Raw genomic sequence first — 24,225 nt, 5'->3', positions numbered from 1 at the left:
TTCTTTACACATACTCCTTAAACCACGTACTACTCTTACCCATTTTCACATGGCTGACTCCTTATCCTTTAGATCTCCACCTGTGTGTTGCCTTCACCAATTGCTCTTGTTTTGACTACCCAAACTAATTTCCACCACTATTTTTTTAACTGAAATGTATTTGACATATAACACTATACATTTAAGGTATACAACATGTTAATGTGATACATTTATATATCATGATTGCCATTGTAACAATAATTAGCCCCTCTGTCAGGTCACATAATTAGCAATTGTTTTTAGTCCTCCACTATTTCTTTATAATGTACCATGTTTTTTCTTCATAGCCTTTTATAGAACATTTTGTCATTTATTTGTTTACATGTTATGGTCTCATTTCCCTAGTATATTGTTAGCAACATGAGGACAGAGATCTTGTTTGTCTCCTTCACTACTGAGTATCCAGAGCCTAACACAATTTTTGGCAAATGTTAATATTTAACAAATGTTTTTGTAATGAATGAGTAACTGAACATATCACAGGCTCTTAATAAATAGAGTGCACTTCAGTGTATTCTGGCCACTTCCCCATTTCTCTTTAAAAGGTAAATTTATTCATGTTAATTACTGAGATTGCCTAATCTTCAGGACATTTATGTGACAGATTTAATTTCAGATCGTTTTTTGTGCTCTTGCCAGTTTTCATGTGTTGTAAGAGTTACTTACAACTTCCATTGATAATTTGTTTCAGGGAGAACCAGGTAGTATAATTATGTCATCGCTGCCAGGACCAAAGGGTAATCCAGGATATCCAGGTCCTCCTGGAATACAAGTAAGCATCCAGTGATTTTCTCTTTTATTTTCTTCTTTATTGATTAAATACAATGACAACATCAGTTTTTCCTCTTCAGCCTTTAGTACCCTCTGTTTTAGTTAAAGAATTCATCATCTAAAGTTTGATAAACATCGCATGTACTTCATACCTGAAAATAAAAGCAGTCTGGACCAGGCAGAATTTTTATAAAGGACTGCTTTGTTCTTTTATCTTTCTATCAGTTTCCATGGAACTTTTTGTTTTTGGGTTTGGTGGCAGAAATAGGCTTCTGTATTCTTTTTTTTTTTTTTTTATTTTTTTTTTTTAAATTTTTTTTTTTAATGTTTTTATTTATTTCTAGGAGAGAGAGAGAGAGAGAGAGACAGCGTGAGCAGGGGAGGGTCAGAGAGAGAGGGTGTCACAGACTGAAACAGGCTCCAGGTTCTGAGCTGGCAGTCAGCACAGAGCCCGACGCGGGGCACGAACCCACGAACCGCGAGATCATGACCTAAGCGAAAGTCGGACGCTTAACCGACTAAGCCACCCAGGCGCCCCTAGGCTTCTGTATTCTTATTCTTGTGCTGTGAGGATCAGTAAGTAGTAGGGGTAGTCCTGATAATTGTAAATGATCTGATTAAAAATACAAATTATAGGTCTCCCATTTAGGATATTAGAAGACGTAATTTGTAACACTATTAGTTATGCATAACACATGAACATATTTTAAAACCTGAAGGAATAAAATTTATGCATAGTGAACATCAAGCATAATCTTAAGAAAATAAGTTATTTTTAAAAATTAAAAAAAAAGTTTTATAGTTTATTTAGTTTTGAGACAGAGAGAGACAGAGCACAAGTGGTGGAGGGGCAGAGAGAGAGAGGGAGACACAGAATCCAAAACAGGCTCCAGGCTCTGAGCTGTCAGCACAGAGCCCGCTTTGGATCAGCACAGAGCCTGATGTGGGGCTTGAACCCACGGACTGGGAGATCATTACCTGCGCTGAAGTCGGACACTTAACCGACTGAGCCACCCAGGTGCCCCAAAAATAAGTTATTTTAGACTATAGATAATACACATAGAGACAGCAATATCTTTCGAGTATTTATAGACCAGATAATTTCTTAAGGTTTGTATTTCACAAGAATTGATCCCTTTGCCAAAAAAATCAGTATTTTCTAATATTTGATTACTAAGATATAATGTCAGGGACTTTTTTCAGTAACTGCCATCTCATTCCGTGCTTGACATCACCCATCCATGTGCTCCTAAAGTACTCTGGTACTTGCCCTATAGCTCATTTTTTTTTGTTATGTAATATTTGAAAATATAGCAGAATACATGCAAAATATATGTAGGTTATGAAGCATAACTACCAAATGAACACTTATGAACCCAAAATAACATTTGAGAACTAGAATATTTCAAATAATTCTGAATCAGCCTGTGGTTCCCTTGGGATGTACATCCTTCTGCATTCTACCAAGATATAAGTACCATTTTGAGTTTTCTTTTGCTTCTTAAAGACAGTTTTATTTTATATATGTATATCTGTAAATAAGAGTGTTTAATTTTGCTTGAAAATAATATAGCATTTATTCAGTTTTCTGCAACTTTTTCTGTTTGATATGTTAAGATGCATCCATATTACTGTGTGTGGCTATAGTTCATTCAGTTTCACTTCCCTATAACATTCCATTGGGTGAATATACTACAGTTTGTTTCTCTGGCCTCCTATTATTGAATATTTAGTTGTTTTGGGATTTTTTAAAATTACAGAATAATCTCGGATTTACACCTAGATATAGAATTGCTGGAGTTCACTGGAATCAATTTTCAGCTTTTTAAGATGCCAGATTGTGTTCCACAATAGTTACATAATTTCCTGATCTGTTGTTCCAGTTATTCTCACTTCCTTTCTTGTATTCAATCTTATTTATTTTTAATTTAATTTAATTTTTATATCTTTTAAAAATCTTTAAATTTTTAAATTTATTATTAAAATTATTTATTAACATACAGTGTTATATTAGTCCCAGGTGTACAATATAATGATTCAACTGTACATTATTCAATACTTATCACAATCAATAAGTGTTCTCTTAATCCCTTTATTTCACCCATTCCCCAATCTACCTCCCCTCTGGCACCACAAGTTCTCTGTATTTAAGAATCTGCTTTTTTGTTTGTCTCTTTTCTTTGTTTTGTTCCTTAAATTCCACATATGACTGAAATCCTGTGGTATTTATCTTTCTCAGACTGATTTATTTTACTTAGCATTATACCCTTTAGATCTATTCATGTTGTTGCAAATGGCAAGATTTCATTCCTTTTATGGCTGAGGAGTATCCCTGTGTGTGTGTGTGTGTGTGTGTGTGTGTGTGTATGTTGTGTGTATGTGTGTGTACCACATCTTCTTTATCCATTCATCTATCAATGGACATCTGTTGTTTGCATATCTTGGCTATTATAAATAATGCTGCAATAAACATAGTAGTGCATATACCTTTTCAAATTAGTGTTTTTATTTTCTTTGGGTAAATACATAGTTATTTTTTCCTTTAAAATAGAAAAGCCACCTTGAAACTGGTAGCTCTTCCTTTCCCATTTCTAGTGTAAAAGCCCCAGTAAATGCCCATCCTTATCACTTTAGTTTGTTAAACTTCTTTACTGTGTATTTGTCCTACATTTGTTATCTACCACTGTAAAACAGAAGTTTTCTAAAAGCTGCATCCATTCTGTTTAGTTGAATTTCTTTATAGTTAATCCTTTTATTCTTATACATTTAAAAATTCTGCTTATATTTCCTTCATAAGTTTTCTATAGTTTTCATCATACAGATCTCTTGTATCCTTGGTTAGGTTTATTCCGAGGTATTTTATGGTTTTTTGTGCAATTGTGAAGGGGATCAGTTTCTTGATTTCTCTTTCTGTTGCTTCATCATTGGTGTATAAAAATGCAACTGATTTCTGTACGTTGATTTTGTACCCTGCAACTTGGCTGAATTCTTGGATCAGTTCTAGTAGGCTTCTGGTGGAGTCTGTCGGGTTTTCTATGTAGAGTATCATGTCATCTGCGAAGAGTGAAAGTTTGACTTCCTCTTTGCCAATTCTGATGCCTTTGATTTCCTTTTGTTGTCTGACGGCTGATGCTAGGACTTCCAACAGATGAATGGATCAAGAAGATGTGGTTTATCTATACCATGGAATACTACATGGCAATGAAAAACAATGAAATCTGGCCATGTGTAGCAACATGGATGGACCTTGAGGGTGTTATGCTGAGCGAAATAAGTCAGGCAGAGAAGGACAAATACCATATGTTTGCACGTATAGGAGGATTAGGAGGAACTTGACGGAGGAACAAGGGGGAGAGGAAGGGGGAAAATGGTGGGGGAAAGGGAGAGAGGCAAACCATGAGAGACTCTTGAATGCTGACAAAAACTGAGGACTGATGGATGTGGGGGGGTGGGGGGGATGGGCATGAAGGAGGGCACTTTGGGGATGAGCACTGAGTGTTATGTAGAAACTAATTTGACAATAAACTATTTGTAAAAAAAAAAACAATAGTTAAAAAAAAAATTCTGCTTATAATACTGTAAAATTGTAGAATTGTGTAAGCAATTTCTGACAGTTATTTAAGTTTAAATTTCATTCAGTGTAATTCTTTGTGTGATATAATGAGGATTTTTTTTCATCCTTTTCTTCACTTTCTTTATAACAGGGCCCAGCTGGTCCCACTGGTTTACCAGGGCCAATTGGTCCCCCAGGACCCCCAGGTTTGATGGTAAGCTTGCTTCTGGAATTTCATTTCTCCTACTTAAAAAAAAACTTATAGGAATACTAATATTGTTTCTGTTACTTGAAAGTAGAATGCATTGACAATGCTTATAATATATTTATTTACAGGATATTTTACAGTGTTATGGTGAACAATATATGTGCTAAATGATAGTTCCATTTTCTAGATGGAGAAAAATGAGGTATACAAAAGGAAAGATTTAAAATAAAATATCTTGTTGGTTACCTCTTGATGTGTCAGTGGTTAAGTTGATTCTGTCCATTTCGTTAAGTCTTCTCAGGCAATTCTCTAGTCACTTGATGAAACATGTTTCTTCCATTTGCAGTTTTCAGTTTAAGAGGAACAAAAAACAGGTATTCCCCAAAAAAATATTGGCTCTTATTTCTAAGGGGCCTGGGACTAAACAGAATTGGTGAGGGTAGTAGATTACTTTGCAGTGGGATAAGGATTTGTGCACCTCAGGAAAGAAGCAACAACATGTAAAGACCTTGAGTATGCAATCAGTTCTCTTACTTTCTACCTCAATGGTCACTCGTATTTTCTCCTGTAATTAAATTCTGAGTATTTTTGCCCCTGCAATACTTAGATTTTATTCAAGTCAGGCTTTGGACTTAGAGCTTTGCTATTGCCCTCTTAAAAGGGCAAGAAAATTGTACTTCAGTCAAAGTAATTTCTCATGTACCACTCTATCTCTCATGTCCCATATATTTAAGTGACAGTTTTCATTATCCCTTTATAGATTGTACAATTTTGCTTGTGACAATTGGTCCTCTATTCCTGAATGAAGGAAATAGCATTTGGTAAATACTAAGAGAATCTACCAGAAAAGATTGTGATTGCTGCTTTCCTGGGGATATCTAGGAGAGGATTAGAAAACCCCTTTGTTTAGTTTATTTTTAGTAGTAGACACCTGCAAAGCATTAGACCCTGGACTATGCTACTTCTTCCTAACTCCATTGTTAAAACATCAGTAAACCCTGTGTGTGTTGTTACATCTTGAGTTTCCTCAACTTTTGTGGCTATGTAATTGACACACTCTGCACTCCTGAATGTTCCTTCAGTTAACCCTGATTCAACAGGTGAAGCAAAGTCTTAGAAATGCTACCAGGGTCCAATATGTAAATAAATAGATCCATTGAGATCAAGAGGTGATAAACTAGATCTCCCCTAGGACCCAGCAATAGCACTGCTAGGAATTTACCCAAGGGATACAGGAGTGCTGATGCATAGGAGCACATGTACCCCAATGTTCATAGCAGCACTCTCAACAATAGCCAAAACATGGAGAGAGCCTAAGTGTCCATCAACTGCTGAATGGATCAAGAAGACGTGGTTTATCTATACAATGGAATACTACATGGCAATGAGAAAGAATGAAATCTGGCCATGTGTAGCAACGTGGATGGACCTTGAGGGTGTTATGCTGAGCGAAATAAGTCAGGCAGAGAAGGACAGATACCCTATGTTTGCACGTATAGGAGGATTAGGAGGAACTTAATGGAGGACCATGGGTGAGAAGAAGGGTAAAAATAGTGGGGGAGAGGGAGAGAGGCAAACCATGAGAGACTCTTGAATGCTGAGAACAAACTGAGGACGGATGGGGATTAGGGGGAGGGGAAGGGGGGTGATGGGCATGGAGGAGGGCACTTGTGGGGATGAGCACTGGGTGTTATATGGAAACCAACTTGACAATAAACTATTTGTAAAAAAAAAAAAAAGAAAAGAAAAGAAACAGAACTAAGAAAGGGAAATAAATGCTTTTTACAACTAGAGAGTTAATTGCCTTGTGACACCTACATTTACCTATAATTCTGATATGAGAAATTTGATATGTTTGTTGATATTAACTTCTGTATTGATTTTTGGCACTGGTGTTACCCCTCTGTCTCTACTCAACCTTGCATTTCTTCCCCTGCCTACTTGTATACTGCTACAGGAAGTCTCCACATTCATCTAGATTGTTAAAATCAACTTAAATGTGAGAAACAGGAAAACACTATTTTGAAGGGCATTTTCAGTCTTCACTTTTTATGAAACCAGATAATTTTTTTAAACCAAATAATTTTTTAATAAATGTATCAATATATCCCATTTTTTCTTTTCTGTGTTACTATTCTTAGGGCCCTCCTGGTCCACCTGGACTTCCAGGACCAAAGGTAATTTTCTTTTTCTTTACATTTTTTATTTGGTATGAATTCTTCTTGTTATTGTCAATGAGAGTTTAAACTAAAATGTCTCTCTTTAGGGGAATATGGGCTTAAATTTCCAAGGACCCAAGGGTGAAAAGGTGAGTAAAGGAAAAATTTGATTATTCAGCCCTCAGTTTTCTACTTTCCTCACCATTTGAACTTGTCTTTTTGCTACTTGCCACTGACTTAGCTTATGTTTTATATTATTGTTTATGTATGTTATGAAATATTACTTTCTTATTAAATCTTGCAAACAGGGTGAACAAGGCCTTCAGGGTCCCCCTGGGCCACCTGGACAGATCAGTGAACAGAAAAGGCCAATTGATGTAGAGTTTCAGAAAGGAGATCAGGTGAGTATATAGACAGGAAACCAATGAACATTTTGCTATAAAAGTGGCATTCCATTAAAAAGCATTATAAGCTGGAATATAATTATATATGAAAGTATTTTAAAAATAATAAGAATTGGAGATAATTAAATTTTTAAAGAGCTTCATTGAGATATAATTTACATACCATACAATTCACCTATGTACAATTCGATTTTTTTTTTTTTTGTATATTTGCAGGGTAGTGAAACCATCACTACAATCTAATTCCAGAACATTCTCATCAGCCACTCCCCACAAGACCTCATCCCTATTTGTTGTCACTCTTCATTTCCCCCCAAACTCTCAGCCCTGGGCCATCACTAATCTACCTTTTGTTTCTGTAGATTTACCTACTCTGATCACTTCACATAAATTGAATCATACAATATGGTCTTGTGTGTCTGGCTTTTTCTAGGTAGTATGTTTTGGTTCATCCGTATTGTAGCATGTTTCAATACTTCATTTCTTTTTATGGCTTAATAATATCCCTTGTGTAAATATTCCACATTTTGTTTATCCATCGTCAGTTGATGGACATTTGGATTATTTGCATTTTTGGCTATTATGAATAATGCATTCGTGTACAAAATTAGGTCATGATATGGTAGACTGTCATTGTCTTAGATTACTGTCTTCTCTACATTTCACTAATATACAAGGACAAAGATGGTGTTACTCTATAAACCCCTGTTGTGTTTAGAAATAATTATCTGATACTTTGCTTCTACTACAGTAGGTGGGATCCTACATATCTTTTATAGCATAATGGCTCACCCTTGAACAAAGGGTGTACATTTTTGTTTCACTTAAATGCTAATAAGAAAGTTAAGAATAAAGGACAGATTGACTGCAACCCTGCCATCAGTATGGAACGGATCATTCAGTTCTCTGCCAAAATGGGTGTGTGTTATATAGCCCCTATATTGACTTGTTATGGGTATTTTTGCTTTTTATAAAATGTACCATTAATAATTTCATTTTAAGTGTTTTCTTTTTATTTACCTAAAAACTCGGCTTATGCACACATTGGATATTAACTGAAGTAAGCAAAGATGGCTCTAGGTTATTTTGCTTAGCAAATTTTAACTTTGAATTAGAAACATCCTATTATCAGGGTACCTGGGTGGCTCAGTCAGTTAGGCATCTGACTTCGGCTCAGGTCATGATCTCTCAATTCGTGAGATTGAGCCCCACGTCGGGCTCTGTGCTGACAGAATGGAGCCTGGAGCCTGCTTCTGATTCAGTTTCTCCCTCTCTCTCTGCCCCTCCCCAGCTCGCTCTCTTTTTATCTCTCTCTCTCAAAAATGCATAAACATTTAAAAAATAAAAAAAAGAAACATCCTATTATCTTTGGTTATACTACATGAGTCCATTTTTCAGCTTGTTAAAAGTGTTCTCAGCTGGCTCTAGTATTAATGTTGCTTTCCTTTCCCCTACTACTGCATAGGGACTTCCTGGTGACCGAGGGCTTCCTGGACCTCCAGGGATACGTGGTCCTCCAGTAAGTAGCCTAAAATTCTTTAGTGTCTTTTAATGTAAATTGGTATTGATACAGGGCACTCCATGAACCTGTCTAAAACTACTTTTCTGTGTATAGGGTCCTCCAGGTGGTGTGAAAGGTGAGAAGGGTGAACAAGGAGAGCCTGGCAAAAGAGTAAGTATTATGACTACTAATACTCTTTGCAAAAGATTGTAAATGTGTGTTTGTGTGTGTGTAATTTTATTCTTTCCTCTTAAATCCTACTTGCTTTGTCTCAAAATGCCACAACTGACATTCATTTATTATAATATTGAAATCTGAAGTCTACTTAATATAGTCCAATGCAGAAAGAAAATTTGTTATATTCTTTAATCTCATATATCCTAAATAACAAATTTATATTCTTGCATTTCTTTTACTCTTGTAGGGTAAACCAGGCAAGGATGGAGAGAATGGCCAACCAGGAACTCCAGTGAGTAAAGTCCATCCTCCCACCTGACTCCCAAAAATGGCAGCATTTGTGTGTGCTAGTAGAGAAGCAGGTAGTAGAGAAGCAGGATGGCAAACGGGCTTGGGTTTGGAAATAGTTGGTAGGAATGGAAATTAAACTTTCTCTTTTGAATATGAATTTAAAATTCCTTTGTTAAAAAAGGATTTTTTTCATATTTTTAAGTCTGATTTATTGAGATATAACTTGTATACAGTAAAATGAACCATTTTCAGTGTATAGTTTGTGTGTTTTGACAAACACATATAATTGTATAACCACCTTTATAATAAAAAAGTTACATCACCCTCAAAAGTTCCCCTAATATTCATTTGTAGTCATCTTCTTCTCTCCCTACCACCAAAAGCCCCTGGCAGCAGTGATATGTTCTCTATCCCTATGATATTCCCTATTCCAGAATGTCGTTGAAATGAAATTATACTGTATATAGCTTTTTGAATCAGGTTTATTTCACATAGCATTATACATGATACTGCATATCAACAGTTCATTCCTTTTATTGCTGAATAGTACTTGAATATAGGGACGTATAAGGGCTTGGTTGTTCATATACCCACTGGAGGATATTTTGGTTGTTTCTGTCTGGTTTTGGCCATTATGAATAAAGCTGCTTACAACATTCACATACAATATTTTGTGTGAACAGATTTTTTTCAATAAAAGTTTTGACACAGTATTCTAATTACTATAAATTAAAGAGGAAAATGAAAACGTGCAAGCCCAGAAACATTATTTCAAGCAGCCTCAGTATCAAGAGTATCCACAGTAGATGTTAAAAGAGGTTTTCAAGGACAGAAAGTTTGATAATATTTTGGAGACCATTGTGAAGGAAAGGGATAATTCTTAACAAGACTGGAAGTTGGAAGTAATAAAATTAGATAAATCAGTGTCCAGATGATTCTGCTAAACAGGCAGTCCTCAACTTATAAACTCTAGATTCACAAATTACTTTAACATAAAATGGTTTAACGGAAGGTAAATTCGGGGTCTTAGTTCCTGGCCTTTGGGAACAATTGGTCTTTGTTACGTGTTTTAGGCAGCCATGATGGTCAGTAATTGCCATTGATAGATTTTCACAGATATCTTCAGGGAAAAGATGTCCTCTGTTTTCACTGGGAGAACTCAACTCAGGTCAAATAAAGATAGTAGTCACCAGACAGGTCAAATAATGACAGTTTATTGGCAGTGGGTCCGTGAAGAAGCTCCAACCTGTTCTCTACCTTCCATTTGCTGCTAGGGTGATGGTATTCACCTTGATTATGAGCTGTTGGTTTTCAAGGCTGTGTGGAGATGAGGAAGGGTGATGGGAATAGAAGCAGGTTCAAGTACCATAAAGCTCTGTTTTCTTACCAAGATTCAGTCATTTGTTTTCCCCAAGAAATCTTCCTGGATTGCTGCAGCCTTTGGCTAATTTCTAGGCTTCTAAAAAGTTGACACTGACCATTTTTGCCATTGTTCTTTGTTGACTTTATGGAGGAGAGGATGTTTGGACATCCTTACTCCACCATTTTTGCTGATATCACTCTGTCCTCTGTTTTAAAGGGTTTGCCTGGTGATCCTGGTTCCCGTGGTGAACCAGGAAGGGATGGAGAAAAGGTAAGAATTTTAATACTTTGAAGTGACTGGTTTTATTCTACTTAACATATTCCTGTTCTCTGCCAAGATTGTGGTTGTATATTTATTTTAAATTTATATTTTAATTTACATCCAAGCTAGTTAGCATATAGTGCTATAATGATTTCAGAAGTAGAAATCTCCTGTGTGTAACACCCAATGCTCATCCGAGCAAGTGTCCTCCCTAATGCTCCTTGCCCATTTACCCCATCTCCCCACCCACAACTCCTCCAGCAACCCTCAAATTGTTCTCTGTATTTAAGAGTCACTGATGTTTTGTCCCCTTCCTTGTTTTTATATTATTTTTGCTTCCCTTCCCTTATGACCTTATGCTTATGTGTTTTGTATCTTAAATTCCTCCTGTGTATGAAGTCATATGATATTTGTCCTGCTCTTACTGGCTAATTTTGCTTAGCATACTACCCTCTAGTTTCATCCATGTTGTAGCAAATGGCAAGATTTCATTCTTTTTGATTTCCAAGTAATACTCCATTGTATATATATAAGCCAAGGTTGAGTTATAAATGAAAAAGTCCTAAATAACTAGATTTTGTATTCAAAACATACCTTCTTTATTCATCTTTTGGTATTGGTATTTTTTCTTTTGTACCATTTCCTCTAAATTTTTGTTCATTGTCATAAATCATGGTTCATGTGATGGAAACACATGAAGAATTGTTCAACTTTAGCATTCACATTGTGAAAAGTTGGTGCCTTTAATTTGAGACTGTATCGGCAAAACTTTTGTTCTCTAGAAAGTGGATGCAGCACTTTTTTAGTGAGGTCCTCATACTAAAAAGGCTTGTAGCTGTGAATTTAGAATGTCTCCACTAAACATTTCCATTCTCTGTGCAATTATTGTCTGAAAGTCTGTGGCTAATACTTTGTCATTTTTCATTTGGTTATACAGCCTGACTGAAGTCATTTATTTAGTTATCTATTTTAAAAGTGGCTTTGGGAAAAAAAAGTGACTTTGAAAGAACATATGAAGCACACATTTCCCTTGTTTATAGCAGATCACAAAATATCAAGTTTTCTAGTCTCTCTAGAGCTTTATATGAAAACCAGTACTGAAAAGGTTTGTTTTGCAGACAAGGAATAAAAAGTGTTACAAATTTGAATGTACACAGAGGGTGCATAATTTTATGGTGGTTTATCTCTAAACTAGATCCAACTTGAATCTTGGACTGAGAACCACAGCTAGAATAAAGGAAGATAATAAATACTCAGAGAACAAGATTTTTTTTTTCACGTAGTAATTAAAATGATAGGACAGAGTAACTCTAAACTAAAAGCAGCTTTTAGATAGAGGAAAAGTTCCTATGAACAAGTCTAAAACAAGAATAGAAATGTAAGAGAGACATCTATCCTTGGGTTTTGGCCAGTAGAATAGCAGTTGCATACTGTGTTTTTCATGCTGTTGTAGCTACTAGTTAAAAGTAACCATTTTGCCTTTGAATTTGTCTTTCATTAGTTTCTAAGAGCAAACTCACAAAAACAGTTATAATTTATTAGCTGTTCCTGATGATAGCTAAATCAGTCAGCTCTAAAATATCTGTGACTAATGGAAATGACACCTAATTTATGCCCTCAACAATTTTTATGAAAAGAAACAAGGCTAAATGTAAAAATATAATGCTTTTAACTGATTCCAGTGGTACCAATTCTCTTATTCAGTATCTTGTTTCTAGAGTATTTATAGTTTGCTAGAAAATAGTAATCTTAAAATCAAAGGATGTTACATCTAGAAATACCTTAGAAGTCTGGTCTATGTATAAGGCAGTTAAGTTAATTGATTTGGTGAAAATTGTATAGCTAGTAAATCTGAGACAACATCACTGGTCTTCCTAGGCTTATTTCAGTATTGTCTCATTACCTCAAGTAGTATTTCTCTTAGAAATATTTTATTATGGATTCCTAGGTCTTTATGAAACTTAGTTTTCTGTTACGTTTTTAAGGAAATTGATGTTTTCAGGTAATTTTTACTAACCTACTTTAAACTTTTATGAACAGGGCCAAAAAGGTGACATTGGCCCAACTGGACCTCCTGGACTTGTAAGTTTCTTTTAAGTCTTCATTTATCAGACTTATTAATGCATTTTCATTTTTGTGCCTTAATGTACTTTTTACCTTTTCCTTATAGAACACAAAATTCTAAATCATTATCAACTTTTACTGGCTTAAAGGTCTATATCTAAAACCTTCAGTGATGTTGACCTTGAAGTCTTTGTATTGATCTCCCTGTATATTACTTCTCCATAGTAAAGATCAAAAATTATAGCATTGGGTTGTTTTGCCTCATGATTCCCAAAGTATTTCTCAAGTAACCAGCAGGTGGTGCAAACATGGCTTACAAAGTTTCAATAAAAGAAATTTGGGGAACTAGGAATTGACCCTTTCCCTTACAGAGCTCTGGAAAGATGGATTTGGTCTTAATAGGTTTTCTCAATTATACAATTTTCTAATTCATACCTCTTTCTTCCCTGAGTATGTGCCTTCTAGGGACTCTTAATCAAATGTAGGTAACTGCTGGATGAAAAAATACATAGGGGGTTTAAGGATTTTCTGTAATGTTTATATTCACCATGAAATTTAAGTCAAATATGTTTCCAGTCTTATTAAGAATAAAATATCATTGCTGAAGTTTGACATATTGGCTTTCCTTTGGTTGACATTTGGTAAGACTCTTGTTTTTATACTGCATTGAATCTGCAAAGGTGCAAGTGCCATAAAGCCTATAATATCCATGGTCAGTCTCAGATATTGATACTTAGTACTTCACAAATCTAATGAGAATATACATAAAAAAGACCTTAGACAATTTTTTTAAAGTTTATTTATTTTGAGAGAAAGAGGAAGGCAATAGAGAGTGAGTGTCAGCGGGGGAGGGGCAGAGTGGGAGGGAGAGAGTGAGAGAATCCCAAGCAGGCTCCATGCTGTCAATGCAAAGCCTGACATGGGGATCTGTTCTGTCAGCATGGAGCCTGATGCAGGGCTAAATCGCATGAACTGCGAGATCATGACCTGAGCTGAAATCAAGAATCAGATGCTTAACCACCTGAACCACTCAGGCACCCTGATCTTAGACAATTTTTATTCACTTTCATTTTAAAATCAGAACTTTTGTTCTCTAAGAAATAATTTCTCTATGAAATGCAATAATAGAATTTTGATAAAAATCAGAAGAAATGGAAATTTGGGGAGTGCAGCCCTATCCACCAGCTCACTTTACTTTTAGAACTACTATCTCCATTCTAAGTCCCACAACTTTCTGACTCCCTTTGTCTGAATATTTCTTCTATCCAGTAGAGCCAGGATGAAATACCACACTTTGCCAGTGAATGTTGATTTGTACCAACATTCTGTACCATCTGTATCATTACAGATATCGAAATGGCATATTCAGGGCACCTGGGTGGCTCAATTGGTTCAGTGTCCAACTTCAGCTCAGGTCATGATCTCGTAGTTCGTGAGTATGAGCCCCATGTCGGGCTCTGTGCTGACAACTTGGAGCCTGAAGCCTGCTTCTGATTTCCTCTATCTCTGCCCCTCTCCCACTTGCATTCCATGTCTCTCTCTCTCTCTCTCAAATAAATAAACATTAAAAGAAACAGGAGTCCAAGGATACTTTGTTGAATGGTAGCAGCACTGAAATAAATATACATGGTGCTATTTTAAAAATACAATATTGGGGCACATGGGTAGTTCAGTTAAGCATCCGACTTCAGCTTGGGTCATGATCTCATGGTTCATGAATTCGAGCCCCACAATGGGCTCTGTGTGGACAGCTCAGAGCCTGGAGCATGCTTCAGATTCTGTGTCTCCCCCTCTCTCTTTGCCGTTCCCCTGCTTGCACTCTGTTACTCTCTCTCTCTCAAAAATAAACATTAAAAAAAAAAGAAATGGCATATTTAGAGGGAAATACAAGAATGTGTAAGATACATGAAGTGGTTATAATGAGACAATCCTCCCTAAAACTTCACTGCTAGAAATAACAGAAGATGTGATAGGTGAGAGAGGTACTGAAAGTGAGAAGAGACTTGACAGAGTCCAGGGTGAAAAGTGGCCTCAGACATAGTAAGAAGTAGTGAATTTGAGGCCTTAAAAACAATAGCTAACACAGAAAATCTGTTTTTTGAGAAAGTATCTGTTAGTAATAGATTTGGATTTAAGGGGAGAAGCTCAGAGGTGCTTCTGTTCGTCCAAGTATGAGATGGGGATAGTAGCTGTGGCAACAGGAAAGATGGGGGCAAATCAGAGGAACATTTTCAGTAAATAGTTATCAAGCTTAGGTAATTGGAATGAATTGAATGTGATTAGAGACATAAAAAATAATTTTAGCTCTATAAGCCTGGGGTTCAGGAGGATGGCAATATTATTACTGATATTAAGCAGTTCCTAATGAGTTGAAGGAAAGGAGTGGTAAGGAATGTGAATCATAATCTGTGTAGTAGTCTTAATGGCTTTATATCCGAGAGCTCTGTGAAAATGATGGTATTGTAATTATATATAGCTGCTAGGTTATTTTTAGGAGAACAAGTCTCTTCCTCTTTGAGTTCCTTTATTTTTTCTTTCATAATAAAGGTAATCCCTAGGCCTGGGACTGGTGTAACAGTGGGAGAAAAAGGAAACATTGGGTTACCTGGCTTGCCTGGAGAAAAAGGAGAGCGAGGATTTCCTGGAATACAGGGTCCACCTGGCCTCCCTGGACCTCCAGGTAAAAGAGACTGTACTTAACGCTCTTGTGTGTATAGCATCTTTACTAATCCCCATGTCCAGTATTAGCATACTAGTTCCAAGGTGAGCATGGCAGTAAACAACATGAGTATTTTCTAATTGACAGAAACTTCTCAACTCTTACTATAACCTGTCTCCCCAAATTTCTCACCTGTACTTAAAAAAAAAAGACAAGTCAGTTGGATAGTTCCCTTTTACCCTAAAAATACCATTTCTATTTTTTATTATTAACAAATTACACCCAATGATTCTGTGATCCGAAAATTAATCATTATATTTTTTATACTGCTACGGAAGGGAATGCTATTCTAATAATGCCTAGTTTTATAAGCTTTCCTGCATAAAAATAGTAAATTATCCCCTTAGAAGGCCAAAAATATCTACTTAGAAATCCTCATGGTAGAAATCCCCATGGTGATTATGGTGTGCAATAAAATTTGGGGGCTCAATACTGAGTGTTATATCATTCCCTTGTTGAAGATAAACAATATAGTAGAGCATTTCTAATTTGGCCAGCCTGAGCACCACCCTTGTCTAGCTTGTTTATTTGGATGTTCTCTGAAATGAAGTGATAGTATGCATTTATGTAAAATTTGAGAAAGCATCTGGTATAGCACCTGGCACACATATGTGTTTAATAAATTATTATTCTCTACCTTCAAAAATTTGGCTAATGAAATATTAACATGATGAGATGAGTGACACTCCATGATCCTCCCAAGGAGAAAGAATGAATGTGGGTCTCATTTAATTCTAAGTATACACTTTGGATTTCCAATTTCAAGATAGCGGACTAAACACATATTGTGTCTGGAAAATTCAAAAAAGGAATTCTCCCTGGATACAGCAAAAAAGTTACAGAATTAGATCATGTGAAAGGAAAATTAAGAGACATAAGGTATAAACTTAGACGTTTCAGAATTTACCATGAAGGAGTTCAAGGAGGAGAGAATGGGACAAGGAGCAATATTTGAAAAATTAATGACTGAGAACTTCTACTTATTGAAAGAAAACATGAGTCACAGTGAAACAGCTTATGAATTACAAAGTAAGAGTAAAATAAGAATAATACAAAAATACATAATGACACATTGTACGGACATTTTAGAATTTAAGGATAAAAAGAAACTCTTAACAACTGTATGAAGGAAAAGGCAGATCACCTACAAATAATAAGAGTCAGAGGAAGATTGGGGGACCTGGGTGGCTCAGTCGGCTAAGCGTCCGACTTCGGCTCCAGTCATGATCTCGCGGTTTGTGGGTTCAAGCCCCGTGTCAGGCTCTGTGCTGACAGCTAGCTCAGAGCCTGGAGCCTGTCTTCGGATTCTGTGTCTCCCTCTCTTTCTGACCCTCCCCTGCTCATGCTGTCTCTCTCTCTCAAAAATAAGTAAAACCTTAAAAAAATTAAAGAAAAGAGTCAGAGGAAGATAATGGCATCAGAGGAAGATAATATTCAAAGTTACAAAGAAAATAACTATGAATTTGGAATTTTGTATTACATCAAGCCATCATCCTAGTGTGAAGATGGGATGCTTAGAAAGTTTACCACCTCCAGAACTTCTCTAAAATAGATACTGGAGGGTTTAGTCTAAGAAGGAGAAAATTAATTCAGGATGAATTTGGGGGTGGGGATGGGTAAGATGCAAGAACCTGTGGTTAGGAAAGATACTGGTAAAATATATGAGGTCTAAGTAAGTATTGATCAAAAAATAATGAGGTATTTTAAGTAACAACATGGAATAATTATATACATTATTACCATAGGATGTAAGGATGCAGAGAGATTAGGGAGAAGTCAGTCATAAGGGTTTTTTTTGTCTTATTAGAGAGAGAGAATACTAATATTATTAACTCTGTAAATTTTTAGAAAAATATAAGTTTAAAAACATGGGCTAAAATTTTAGTAACCACTAGAGAAAATATAAATAAAATACATGACTTACACATCCTTCGAGGAAAGAAAATAGCCAAAAATCTTGATCTACAAAATACAAGTTAGAATTGGAACAAAACAGACACAAACTTTGGTAAATAGAAAATAAAATATAAGATGACAAGAAGAACTTAAAAATGAAAATAACTCCAATAAATTTGAAAGGCCTAAGCACTGATTAAAAGACAAAAACTAAAATAAAACTGAAATAAAAATATATATTGTGCATGATAGGCCTATATAAAGTAAAAGGACATAAAAAAATTTAAATAAAGCAGTTGAAAGGTATTAGGCAAGTGCTATCAAAAAGAAAGGTAGCTTAACAATTCTAATATAGTATGAAATAGAATTCGATTCAAGAAATACATTAAAAAGAGAGATACTTCATATGGACAGATAAACAAATTATACCACAATGATATAAAAGTCATAAAACTTTATGCATTTAAAATACAGCTTTGAATATATAAAATGAAAACTGAGAAACTGCAAGTGATAAATTGGTAAATCCCTCACATATCAAGGAGGTGTAAAATAAATCAGGATATAAATGATTTGAGCAACACAATGAAACTGTGTATGTGGGAAAGGAAAAAGTTGTGGGCAGCAGAGAATATACCTTATTTTCTTTTTTTTTTTTTTTTCATGTGTTGGGCTCACACGCAGGAGTCATCATGGCCCTAGGTTACATTCTTTTTTTTTTTTCCTTTAGCCCACCTTTTATTTTTATTTTTTATTTTTTTTACAAATAGTTTATTGTCAAATTACTTTCCACATAACACTCAGTGCTCATCCCCAAAGTGCCCTCCTCCATGCCCTTATTTTCAAACTTACATGAAACATTTATAGAAATTGACTCTAGTTTATGAGAAAAATATCTTTTAAAACTATATGCAAGCCATACTCCATTACCGCAGTGAAATGAAGTTAGAAATTAACAACAGAAAGCACCAAATATCTTTACATTTATATATTAAAATGCACATTTGTAAATAACTCTAGAGGTAAAGAAGAAGCAGAAATGGAAATGACAATCTACTGAATGCTAAACAACCTTATATCAAAACTTATTAAACATAGCAAAAATTGTACCCTTAACTTATCACAAAATAAAAGATACTAAAATTAAATGAGCTATTTTGAAAAAAAAATTATAAGAAATAACATGAGCATAAAAATTAGAAGGAAAAACTTGGTAAAGGTAAAAAGAATAAAATATGATCAAGAGAAAAGCAAGTGAAGGCACAAATAAAATCAGTAAAGAAAAGATTATTACCATAAATACAATTAAATTTTTTGAATTACAATAAAACTATAAAACTAAATCAACATATTGGAAATTCTAAAGGAAATATGCAGTCCTCAAGAAACAATAAAACATAAATTACTAAAGTTTTCCTGAGGAAGTAAAAAACCTAAGTAGATTAATTACCATGGAAGATCTGGAAATGTTAAAATTTCCACAAAAAGGCATTGGTTTTATGAGTGCTTATATAGCTTTGTGGATGAATTCTACTAAGTTGTTGGATGGGTAATTCTGATATTTTACAAACTTTTTCAGAACATATTTTTTAAAAAAGACCTTTAATTTAATAGCATTGATACCAAACCACCAGGGAGATAACACCAGAAATAAATATAATTCAGTTTCATTTATGAACATAGATGCAACAATCCTAAATAAAATATTAGCAGATCAATTCAGAAGTATATTAAGATTGCAAGGATGGTTCAACATTACTATAATTGACTACACTGACAGATTAAAAGAGAATAGGCAATATTTGCAAAGAAAATAGTCAATAAAATTCAATACACATTCATTTTTAGAAGGTAAAGAAATTTTTAAACTAAGTTTAAAAGGGAACTTGATGACGCTATCTGCTTCTTATAGGAAGTACAGGACTGTACAGGAAATGTCATATTTTTGTGGTAAAACATTAGGAACATTCTCACTCAAGTCAAAAATAAGATACACATACTCAGAGTCACCTGTACTCTTTGTCCTTATACTGGAGAGCCCAGCCGGTTCACTACAAGTCTGGTGTAAGGGTGGAACAAACCCCTCAATTTTAGTTATTTACAAGCCCTATTATAATCTACTGAGAAAGTCTAAAATAATCAAATGACAAATTACTAGAACATAGAATGTTTGCAAGGTGGCCAGATATGCTAGTTGAATACTTTGTCTTCCTCTTCACCAATAAAAAGTTATATAAGAGAAGAAAATCTAGTTAACAATAGTAATAACAATAAAATTCACAGTGCTAATCAAATTATCTCAAGAATAAACTCAAGAAAAGATGTGTATGCCTGTTTTTCAGAACTCTGTAAAATATTATTAAATCATATAAAATAAATAAATGGAGATATACTTAATTTCTTAATATAAGAAATCAATATTATAAACAGGTGTTTCTCCAAAATTTAATCTTTAAATTCAAATTAGTCTCATTCACACTTCCACTGGTTTTTAAAAATTAAACAGATAAGCAGATTCTAAATTGAATTTAGAAGATAAATTTATAAGTCTAATAAAGGTATTTTTTTAATGTTTATTTTTCAGAGAGAGACACGGATAGAGCGCCAGTAGGGGAGGAGCCGAAAGAGAATTAGTTCTTTTAAACAGTTAAACATTTGGGCGCCTGGGTGGCTCATTGGTTAAGCGTCTGACTTCAGCTCAGGTCATGTTGTGGATCTGCGCCCTGAGTTGGGATCCCTCTCTCTCTGCCAAGAGTCTGACACTTAACGGACTGATCCACTCAGGTGCTCCAGGATGGTTTTTAAAAAGAACAAAGACTGGTATATTTTTCTTACCTGTTTTGAAAATGTTTTTCAAATTATTTATAATTATAATAATTACTTTTATTATTATAAAAATATGTGTTTGTGGTGCAGGAATAGACAGTGGAACAGAAGAATGTCCAGAAATAGAGCCATGTATACATGAGGACTTTGAGATGCCTCTTTTTCCCTTGCTAATGGCTTTCCAGTATTTCTTAGATTAAAAGATCATAGCCTCAAAGAGGACTGGGTAGAGGATTATTAGTACATTTCCAAAAGTAGTAAAGCCACATTAATTATTCTTTTTTACTTTCAAACCTTTAGTTACATTATTTAAAACTTTTCATGTGGAGTGCCTTAGGTGGCTCAGTCAGTTAAGCATCTGACTCTTTGTTTCGGCTCAGATCATGATCTCAAGGTCTGTGGGTTCAACCCCCACATCGGGCTGTACGCTGACAGTGCAGAACCTGCTTGGGATTTTACCTCCCTCTCTGTCTGCCTCTCTCTCTCTCTCTGTCTCTCAAAAATAAACAAATAAGCATTTAAAAAAACTTTTCACGCTTTCTCCAGATATTGATTATCATTGAAAAAACAAGAACATAACCAACATTGTACATTAAAGGAAGATCTTATCATTAGTCATGTCTCATTGAGAACTAAAGTAATATCTCCAAAATAAGATCATTTTATCACTTTAATTTTTTTTTATCTTAGGGACTGCAGTTATGGGCCCTCCTGGCCCCCCTGGCTTTCCTGGAGAAAGAGGCCAGAAAGGTGATGAAGGTCCACCTGGAATTTCTATTCCTGGATCTCCTGGACTTGATGGACAGCCTGGGGCTCCTGGACTTCCAGGGCCTCCTGGCCCTCCTGGCCCTCAAATCCCTCCTAGTAAGCTATACTTTTCTCCTAAATTCTGTTGTTTTTGTTTGTTTTCATTGAAAGTTAATCTAGCTGAAGGTTGGCATTATTCTACTACTGCTTCTACTTTTGATTTTTGGTGATTCTTTGATGTTTAAATTTTTTCTTCAAATCATCACCAATATTATATCTTCCTTTTGCTTATAGGTCATTGCATTACCAGGAAGAAGTAACTGAAAATCTTTTTTTCTAGCCTATCAGGCTTTCTTTTTGTTTAGCCTTCTGGATATTTCACAAGTAGCTGTTATCCTTATCTTATCTCAGGTGATGAGATATGTGAAGCAGGCCCTCCAGGCCCTCCAGGATCTCCAGGTGATAGAGGACTCCAAGGAGAACAAGGAGTGAAAGGTTTGATCCCATTAGTCATTCCTTCATTCTTTCGGATCATCAGCAAAATTCCCTGTATCCTCCATTCTACCTTAGCCACTCAATCCCAGGGTCTTACCCCAAGACCATCTCATTACCAATAGTGCACACTTCCATAATCTCTATCTCATGAGTCCCATTTTCGGACCACTGTCTCCTGGCTAGTTCATTACCTATAATAACCTGACTTCAATATCACTTCAGCCTCACTGATACCTCCCAACTTTGCCTATCTCTCAACCTTTTCACGTCCTTTGTTCCCTCTTCACCTAGCTGAAATGACATGATTCATCATTGTAAAGAATCCCACGTATAAATCTTTGCCTGCTTTGCCCTCCTCTCACTTCATTGTACTAACTTGGAAGGGAAGCCTAGTTTTGGTAATTGCAAATTACCACAACTTCTGAGCCTATACCTTCTCTGCTCTCTTCAAATTTTTAACACCTCCTCTTCCATTCTCATTTTAGGGTTCTGACCTTGCTTCCCCTTTCACTGACCAACTGAAGCAGTAAGAGAATTCTCACAGATTACCAGTACTACATTTACCTACCACATTACTTGCATTTGTGCACTTATATTCTGCCTTCCTGTGTATTAATTACTATTACTGCTCCTATCTAAAGCAAATTCTTCTGTTTGTATAATAGATTCCATTCCCTTGTTTTCCCAAGTATTTCATTCCAGAAATCCCTGCCTTTCCCACATCATCATTTTTCTCTTTTTCTGGATCATTCCCAGCAGCATACAAATACACTTTTCACTCAACCAAAAAACGCCTTATCATAATCCTACTTCCCCTGCCAGACACTGCTATATTCCTCTGCTCCCATTTGCAGCAAAACTCCTTCAGAATTTTCTACTTGCTGTCTCTGGATACTTTTCTCTCATTTTCTTTTAAGCACAGTTCAGTCAAGATTTTGCCTCCCTAACCCACCACTCTACAGATGCTGTGTTTGTCAAAGTCACCAGCAGTCTCTACCCTGCTAATCCAAATACTAAGTCTCAGTCCTTTTTTTCCCATTTTAAACAATTTCCTCACTTGGTTTTCAGTATATTACATGTCTTGATTTTCTTAACTCTTCATACCTTCTTGGAATATTATATATATTAGATGTAGAGGTAGAGATAGAAATATATATATATTTATCTTTCTTTCAATGTATGTATATGATATCCCATATAGCTACCATCTAAATCAAAATATAGAACTTTTCCAGGACTCTTGTGCCCCCTAGTAAGCACTCCCAAAGGTAACCGTTCTTTTATTCTATATCATAAATTAGTTTGCCTAATCTTGAACTTTGTATAAATGGAATCATATAGTATGAACTCTTTTGTGTCTGGTTCTTTTGCTCACTATTCTATCTGTAGGATATACCTATATTTTTGTTTGTAGCAATATTTTTCACTGCTCTTTGGTATTCATTGTATGAATACCTAAATATTCATTCCACTGTTAATATACCTGGGAATGGAATTGCTGGGTTTTAGAGTAGGTGCAGGTTTTGTTTCCATAGATGTCACCAAACCATTTTTCCAGAGTGGTTTTAGTTTCCAATCCCCTGATGACCTACTGATGCTCAGCCTCTTTTCTTATAGTTTGTATATTCTTTTTATAAAATGCCAATGTTTTTTTGTATTTTTAATTGGGTTGTTGAATATATATACATCACAACTATCTTCCCCCATTCTGTGACTTGATTTCTTATTTCGATTCCTTTTTTAGCAGAAGTTATTAAAAAAAAAAGAAATCCAATCATTAGTATCCTCTTTTTTGGTTAGCATTATGTTCTGTTTTAGAAATCTTTGCTTATCCTAAGGACCTGAAGATATTTATGTGTGTTTTTTTTCTAGAAGCTTCATCATTTTGACTTTTACATTTTGATCTTTGATCTGTCTTCAAGCAATTTTTGTGTATAGTTTGAAGCTGGCATCAAAAATTTTTTCCCATATGGCTATCCAATTGATTCAGTACTGTAATATAAAAGACCATCATTTCTCTGCTCAATTGCATTAGCACTTTCGTTGTAAATTTTATGACACTATACGGATGAGTCTGTTTGTGACATCTCTATTGGTTCATTGTTCTATTTGTTTCTCCTTGCACCAGTGCTAGCCTAAATTATTGTAGCTTTATAGTAAGTCTTGGCTTACTTTGCATTTCCATATGTATTTTAAATTTATCTACCCAAGTTTTACTTTTGGAATACCCCCAGTATTTTAGTCCTTGTTCCTCTTCTGTATTTTAACTCAGCCTCATGATTTTAAGTACCACCTATTTGCCAGTGGCTTTCAGATTTGTCTCCTGTCCAGATATGTCTTTTCCTCTAGATTAGTATATCCAACTGTCTACTCAACATTTTGAACCAGACATCTTGATCAAGTTAAATTCTGATCTCTGCTATCACCTCCCCTATAATTTTAGCATTTATGTCTTCCCTTTTTTAAGTGCAGGCCACACCTTTAGCTTGGGCTAAAAACCTTGGAGTCATCTCTGATTCTCCTCTTTTGTATTCCATACATGTTCCATGAGAAAATCCTATTGGCTCTACTTTCAGATATGCCCAGAATCTAACCAGTTCTCATCATCTTCCTTGCTTTCACTCTGGAATGAGCTGTCATGTCTCCTAGATTATTGCAAAAGTAGCCACTTAAATGGTTATGCTGTTTTCATCATTTCACTTTGTTTCTATTCTTAATATAGCAGCCAGAGACATCCTTTTAAAACTT

At 35.3% G+C, this 24,225-nt stretch overlaps 1 protein-coding gene across 2 annotated transcripts in view; it reads left to right on the top strand.

Moving 5' to 3' along the window:
- COL4A5 (collagen type IV alpha 5 chain) overlaps positions 1 to 24,225 on the top strand; it is a 230,249-nt gene that overhangs the window by 129,357 nt on the left and 76,667 nt on the right. For both annotated transcript variants that reach the window (XM_039233533.1, XM_039233532.1), the window contains exons 9-21: positions 734 to 814; positions 4,518 to 4,580; positions 6,716 to 6,751; positions 6,841 to 6,882; positions 7,042 to 7,134; positions 8,603 to 8,656; positions 8,753 to 8,809; positions 9,063 to 9,107; positions 10,686 to 10,739; positions 12,771 to 12,812; positions 15,342 to 15,474; positions 20,926 to 21,099; positions 21,394 to 21,477. In XM_039233533.1, coding sequence (XP_039089464.1) covers positions 734 to 814; positions 4,518 to 4,580; positions 6,716 to 6,751; positions 6,841 to 6,882; positions 7,042 to 7,134; positions 8,603 to 8,656; positions 8,753 to 8,809; positions 9,063 to 9,107; positions 10,686 to 10,739; positions 12,771 to 12,812; positions 15,342 to 15,474; positions 20,926 to 21,099; positions 21,394 to 21,477 — 958 coding nt within the window. The remainder of the gene's footprint in view (positions 1 to 733; positions 815 to 4,517; positions 4,581 to 6,715; positions 6,752 to 6,840; positions 6,883 to 7,041; positions 7,135 to 8,602; positions 8,657 to 8,752; positions 8,810 to 9,062; positions 9,108 to 10,685; positions 10,740 to 12,770; positions 12,813 to 15,341; positions 15,475 to 20,925; positions 21,100 to 21,393; positions 21,478 to 24,225) is intronic.

This window comes from Hyaena hyaena, unplaced genomic scaffold, assembly GCF_003009895.1.
Source record: "Hyaena hyaena isolate Hyena2069 unplaced genomic scaffold, ASM300989v1 scaffold_77, whole genome shotgun sequence".
Lineage (NCBI taxonomy): Eukaryota > Metazoa > Chordata > Mammalia > Carnivora > Hyaenidae > Hyaena > Hyaena hyaena.
Note: the sequence above shows the minus strand (reverse complement) of the source record. Positions and strands in the feature narration are given on the sequence as shown.